This window comes from Dipteris shenzhenensis, chromosome 17, assembly GCF_047967505.1.
Source record: "Dipteris shenzhenensis isolate YYH24624 ecotype China chromosome 17, Dip_SZ_1.0, whole genome shotgun sequence".
NCBI classification, from domain to species: domain Eukaryota; kingdom Viridiplantae; phylum Streptophyta; class Polypodiopsida; order Gleicheniales; family Dipteridaceae; genus Dipteris; species Dipteris shenzhenensis.
The window spans coordinates 22,327,063-22,333,843 of NC_141612.1; the positions used below are offsets into that span (position 1 = coordinate 22,327,063).

Sequence of the window (6,781 nt, forward strand, 5' to 3'; positions counted from 1 at the left end):
TACTCTATGTTCCGAAGCTCAATAAGAACCTCTTATCAATTGGTCAAATGACAAAACACAACTATTGAGTTATCTTTGATGGAGATGAATGCACGATCAGATACAAATCTAGAGGATATGAGCTAGTAGGAAAAGCAGTCAAGGAAGGACGCTTGTCCAGAATGCTACCTTCAGTATCAGATTTGCATGTCATGTCAACTCAACCACAACAGATGCCACTTTCCACAAAATGGCACAAGAGATATGGACATGTCAATTTCAAAAGCTTGATAGATCCCAAAAATCAGAATATGGCAATTGGAATTCCTAAGCTTCAGTTTCTTGGAAAAGTTTACAAAGCATGCTGCTTCCATAAACAAAAGCGAACCATCTTTAGCAGAAGCACCTCTCAAGCACGAGGTATTCTTGATTTGATACATACACATGTAAGGGATTATGCCCAGACCCGCAGCATCAATGTTTCAGTTTACTACTTAAATTTCATCGATGACTACAACAAATATTGTTGAGTCTATTTTTTGAAAGAGAAATATGAAGTCTTTTCCAAATTTCAAGAATTCAAAGCTATAGTTAAAAACCAAACAAGCAAAAAGATCAAAGTCATGAGATCAAACAGAGAAGGTGAATACATGTCTTCAGCATTCATGAACTTTTATAGAGGTAATGGCATTTAAAGATAATTCACTTGTGCAGATACTCCTCGACAGAATGCAAGAGCTAAAAGAAAGAACAGTACTTTAGCAAACAGTGCAATGCTCAGTGAGAAGCACCTTTCGAATCAATATTGGGCAAAAGCAATAGCCACTGCAAACTACTTGCTTAATCGGCTTCCGACCGAACCAATTCAAAGTATGACACCTTATGAAGCATTCATTGGACACAAGCCACGCATTGAGCATCTCCGCATATTTGGTTGCATAGCATATGCCCACATACATGATGATCATCACAAAAAATTGGATGCGAAGTCATATAAATGCATCATGGTTGGCTACAGTGAAGAAAGCAAAGCATACAAGTTGTATAATCCGATCAACCAAAAGATCATTATCTCTAAAGATGTACTCTTTGATGAGAAATCAAAATGAAAAACCTCAAATACATTGGATAGAGACACTGATTACTCAGTCACCTACAGAAAAGGTTCATAAAGAAGAGCAAGAAGTGCCAGAAGCACCCCGAGAAGAGCAATAACAACTCAAACGGTCTACTAGGAAAAGCAGACCACCAACCAAATTGACATATGCTCAAAAAGGCAAAGCAATTCGAGTTAAACCACCAACTATGCTCTTATGACTACTATCATTGCTACAAAAGAGTCGGTGTACTTCGGAGATACAATTGACAAGCCAAAATAGCAAACTGCAATGAATGAAGAAATAAAAGCTTTGTACAAGAATAATACTTGGAAATTATGTGACCTTCCACCAGGAAAGAAGGCCATAGCAAACAAATGAATATACAAAGTGAAGTACAATCCAGATGGAAGCATTGAAAGATTCAAAGATAGACTAGTTACAAAAGGATTTACACAGCAATATGATCAAGACTATGACGAGACTTATGCTCCAATAAAAGATGAATTCCATACGGTTCTTGATATCAACGACACTCAGCAAATGGAATGTGTACCAGCTCGATGTCAAGAATGCTTTTCTCAATGGTTATTTAAACGAAGAACTCTACATGCAACGATTAGCAGATTGTGTTGAACCAGGAAAAGAGAATCAGGTTTGCCATGTCAAGAAAAGTCTCTACGGCTTAAAGCAAGCACTCAAAAGTTGGTAGAGCACAATTGACAAGTATTTTACTAATCTGCAATACGTAAAGTCCAATGCAAATCATACTCTCTACTACAAAGTTCAAGGGAAAGACATCACTACTACAATTTTGTACGTAGATAATCTGATTGTGACCGAAAGTAATGATAGCTTCATCAAGAAGATAAATCAAGACTTATATGCAAAGTTCGACATAAAAGATCTTGGACTTATGTACTATTATCTTAGAATTGAGTTCTAGAGAGATTCAGATAGCACTTTTATAAGACAACTGAAATATGTTAACAATCTCCTGAAAAAGTTTCATTTGACAGATTGCAAGATTGCAGCCACTCCCATGGAACATAGTTTGAAACTTACAAAAGATTCAGAAAAGCCTACAGTCAACGACAGGTACTTCGGCCGCTCATCGGATCTCTTATATATCTGACTATCACACGGCCATATATTTGTTATGTAGGAAGCTCACTTGCACAGTTTATATCAAATCCAAAACAATCTCACTGGAATGCAGCCAAAAGAGTCTAAAGATGCATCAAAGGAACAAGATAGTTTGAAATAGAATACAGAGAAAGTCATCCAAGGTTGCATGGATACTGTGACAATGACTATGTCGGAGATCATGAGACCAAGAGATCCACACACGGATATGCTTTTTTCCTTGGTCAAGATACTATATCATAAACAATCAACTGTTTCTTTGTTTTCAACAGAAGCAGAATATAGGACACTCACTATAGATTCATGTGAGGCTATATGGATCAAAAGACTATCATCAAAAACAGATTACTTTGATGAATCAAAGCCAACAACAATATACTGTGATAATCAATCGGCTCAAGCATTGGACAAGAATCCAATATATCACTTCAGGACGTGTTACTTGGTGACATCACACTACAGCATTGTGATAGCAAAGAGAATACTGCAGACATCTTTACCAAACCACTTGACAAAGCTTTTCGAAAAGCACCGACAAGCTCTTGGTTCGACTCAGAGAAAGGACATTCCCATTAAAAGGATGTGATGGAATGTCCTTCGATTCCACAGAATCATCATCTTGAGGGAAGGCCTATTTCATGATGTTGATCTTGAGGGAAGGTGTTGAGAAACCATCTCAACATTGATATTGTGCATACCACTAATACATAGAGTGCTGTAAAGGAATGAGTTAGATGCCCTAACCCTTACCCTAAAAGGGTTTGTATATATTCTACAATATCAACTAAATCTTATGTACAGTTAGTCATTTGTGGTGTGCTCTCTAGCTGTGCCCTCTCTCCTCATCTCCACTCTTCTCCTCTCCCCTCTTTATATTTTGTCACATGTCTATGTTCTTTTTCTATAGGCCTATGGTTGATGAATAAAAGCCCAAGTGGTCTTAGTAATCTCCTGCTTATGACAAGGCCAGCAATCTTTACTACTGCCAATCTCTCAGATCCATCAATAAATATCGTTTGGTTGAACACCTATGAGAACCAGCTATAAATTTGCAACTTGTATGAAAGCTGCTAAGGTTGTGTGCGCGTGTGATACTGTATGTGTACTCGACTATCTGGGCTGCCAACACCTAGACTTTGCTTGGTGTTCCTGTTCTTTGATGTCCCCATCCTAGTCTCCCTCTTTTCCATCCTCGTGATAGAAGGAGGTGATGAATGCCTATCGTATCCAACCACGCAATATTGGCACCCCACAAGTGGTAGTCTTTGTGTCTCATCCACATAAACAAAAGGGCCAAGCATCTTTGATTTCTCATCTAACGAAGCAAGACGTCAAAAATCCTCTTGAAAAAGGGGATGAACCATCCATTGAACAAGTGGTTCGCCATGTGCATGGATCTATCACATGGTGCGTAGAGCACAAGTACACCTCTAAAAATACAAAGTGGACAAGTTCTAATAAACTTGTCATGCCGTATCTTATTGCAGAAAGGCGTCGCTTTTGTCCTAGGATTGCATCCTAATGGATAATGAGGAGTGTGATATCCCTTGTTATTAACGTGAGAGAGTGATGGAAACATGACAAGGGAATGTCTTGCTTGCATTAGTAACTGTGAGAGACGTTGCTGGATGGACGTGCTTTGAAGTGATGCAGTTGTGGATGTTAAATTGCATCAACCTATGGAGTCTTGATACTTTTCTTACCCTTAAGAATAGCCGCTAGGAAATGTGGAAAGAGTCTCTTTTAGGTCTACATCATCCTCTTCCAAGACATGCTTCTCTTAGATCTCAATCCCCTGGAATTACAGTATGCCCAATCACTCCTGAATTGATCTATTGAAACACCTTATGCCTACTAGTCCTATGCTCTATAATTGGGGTTAGTGCTCATTCAATCTAGTGAGTGTGATATGCTACATCTCAAGCCTTCTGAGCTCATATAATGAAGAATCGGTCTAGGGCTCAATGTTAGATATCAATGCTCCACTCTCGTGTAACTACGCGGGAACCAACTAACTCTACTTGTAAGCTCCCCATATGAGGAGAAGGCATTTGAGTAGCTAGGTTATCCGGTAGGTCCTGGTTTGGACACCAAATGGGGGCCATGTGTGGCCTGATGGCTGGACGGCTTCAGATAGAGTTGGCACACTGCCAACTAGGCTACATGCAAGTGCGGGAAGGCATCCCTAGACTGACCGCACTGAGGGTAGACGGAGCATTTCTCGGGACAGCCCACTCTCGGGTTGCGGGGCCCGTTTGGAGCCCCAGATGATCCCGGATGGGCTCTGGGCCAAACAAATAACGTAGGTTAGTTGGTCTATTCTACGCCACGGTTCTAACGTGTAGTCGGTGGCCTATTTCGAGAATGACCTCCACTCGGCCATTTTGGGCCGACTAGGTCAGTCTCCTAATTGGGTCTAACCGACTACGACTGGTGGCTATATAAGAGCAAGCCTGTGGAGCCCATATTCATCACTGGCTGCAGCAACCCTGATTCCTTAGCATCCAGCCTCCATCCTCTACTGTTTCCAGCACGCCATCGAAGCTTCTCACACGGGAGTGCACGGCTTGGAGGCAGCACCATCTATTGTATCAATTTTACAGTAATCAATTTTTGGATTCTCCATACTATCAGCTTTTCTCTCTTGCATACGAGATCCTCTTATCTGTTGAGCACAGACGTTGTATTGTTTTCTTACACTCAAGTCAAATTTCATCACATATGTTGACCTATTCTCTTTGTTAGGCTGTTGAAGCTGTCACTTTATCCTTCTTGAAGATTGAAGACCAGCCAGAGTTTAATCTTTTTTCTTCCAAAGAAAAGGACTATCGATCAATGCAATATCAGCTCTCTCTAAGGTGCTAAAAAGAAAGGCCCAGACCCCTTTCAGGGATCACGCTCACCACTATGGTACAATACGGTTGGCTATTGGACAAAGATCATTATACGAGGGTAACAAAGAAATTTGGCATTTCAGCCCAACAACTTAAGTATGGGCATACGCAAGTGTCGTCCAGCTAAGTGCTCTTGGCATAAGCAACTTAGCTGTTGGCACAATTTTTAACCCCCTTTTCCTTCCTCGTCTTAGGTGTCATTAAGGACTGCTTTCCATGGAAGATCGGATGTGTTAAGAATTTCAGGTGTTCAAATACCATGAAGATGCATACTCGCATAAGGCCTAGGCAGTATCGCATACTCGCACAAGGCCTAGGCAGTATTATTGCTTTGGAAATTTGGCTAAACTAAGAAAAAGGCAATATATTGCCTCGGATCATCGACTTGTTCATGCGTAATAGGCATTAACCACATTACCAGCACAAAGTCTGGGACCGTTTGTGTTGTTTATAGGTCTCCCCCGTAAGATCTTTGCAATTGTTTTTCAGTGATCCAAAAACATAAGAGGATTGAATCGACGGCCCCTGCAACCTAAACGAATGGCTCGGCCATAGATGCAAGTTGATTTATACCCTTTCTATATTTACATATATAAAGTAACGCAGACCACGGTACAATTTAGTGAGACAAAAACCTTTTGAAAATTGGTCTCGATGTCTGTTTGATCGTCTGCCGTGATGACTTCGCTCAAGTGATCGATGAGTCTCATATCCCAGGTATTGCGCTGATTGATTTTCTGGATAGGACGGAAGCATGTCAAGTACGGTTGGTGACAGTTCAATTCAAAGAAATTTTACAGACAGTAGCTTCTGCATCAGATACCCTCTTACATTTTCGGTCGCAAGCTTTACGCAGTTTTGCAAGAGCTCTAAGATCTGTTCCTTGTCAAGAATATCCTCCTCGACAAAAGAGATTTTCCTGCCTTGCGTCGCATTTTCCAAGTCCACTCCTGCAAATGATGTCCGTCGCTGGGCAGCCATTCGAGCGGCTCGGGCTCGTTCCTTTTCCTGTCTGTCATTGTTGGGGCTAAGCACATAAGCGACAGGGGAGAAAGTTCGTTCTTTGAGGGCAGCCTTTTTCTTGCCAGCCTTCATCGCTGCTGATGCGATACCAAGATTAAGGCTATCGTAGGGAGGTGATCAGAAATTGGAAACCTGCAATTCTCATTTCAAAATGCGAACGATGGTTTCGCAGGCATTTCAAAGCTGCAATCAGAGCAAAATTTGCAAGCGTTCAAGAATGTCGGAATGCCAAGGTGATCAGAAGCTGCTTTAGAAATTACAGATTGTGCATACTTCATCCAGAAGATCGAAAGCAAACCAAAATTTCGATTAAAGGGGAAGATGGACGGAGCTAATTGTTGCGAAAATTTCGTCGCTCACGACACGACTGCACTTCCCGCCCCCAGTTTTTGATTTGAATTTGTGTTTTATAGGGCCTGTTTCCACGCAGCCCAGATGCGAGCACCTCAGTTCAATATTTAGTCAAAAAGCAATACAAGGTACTACCATGGCAATGCAACAAAAGTGGTCTTGAAACTTACCACTAATTGAGAGGGCCACCTCTTGAATTTAGGCTTTGCTAAGGGTTATGACCCTTTCAAGGAACCAAGGACTTTTGATGCATGAAGCACCTCTAGAGAGCTTTAACCGCAATCTTTCTCA

At 41.1% G+C, this 6,781-nt stretch overlaps 1 protein-coding gene across 2 annotated transcripts in view; it reads right to left on the reverse strand.

Moving 5' to 3' along the window:
• Positions 1 to 6,544, reverse strand: part of LOC147891857 (condensin complex subunit 2-like) — a 29,530-nt gene extending 22,986 nt beyond the window's left edge. Inside the window, exons 1-3 of one of the 2 annotated variants that reach the window (XM_087388792.1) lie at positions 6,413 to 6,544; positions 5,948 to 6,271; positions 5,752 to 5,853 (exon numbers count right to left, since the gene is read on the reverse strand). In XM_087388792.1, the coding sequence (XP_087244918.1) occupies positions 5,752 to 5,853; positions 5,948 to 6,211 (366 nt within the window). In that variant the 5' untranslated portion in view covers positions 6,212 to 6,271; positions 6,413 to 6,544. Of the gene's footprint in view, positions 1 to 5,751; positions 5,854 to 5,947 lie in introns of both variants that reach the window. The other variant, XM_087388790.1, reaches the window with a different exon arrangement.
• Between the last annotated feature and the right edge of the window lie 237 nt (positions 6,545 to 6,781).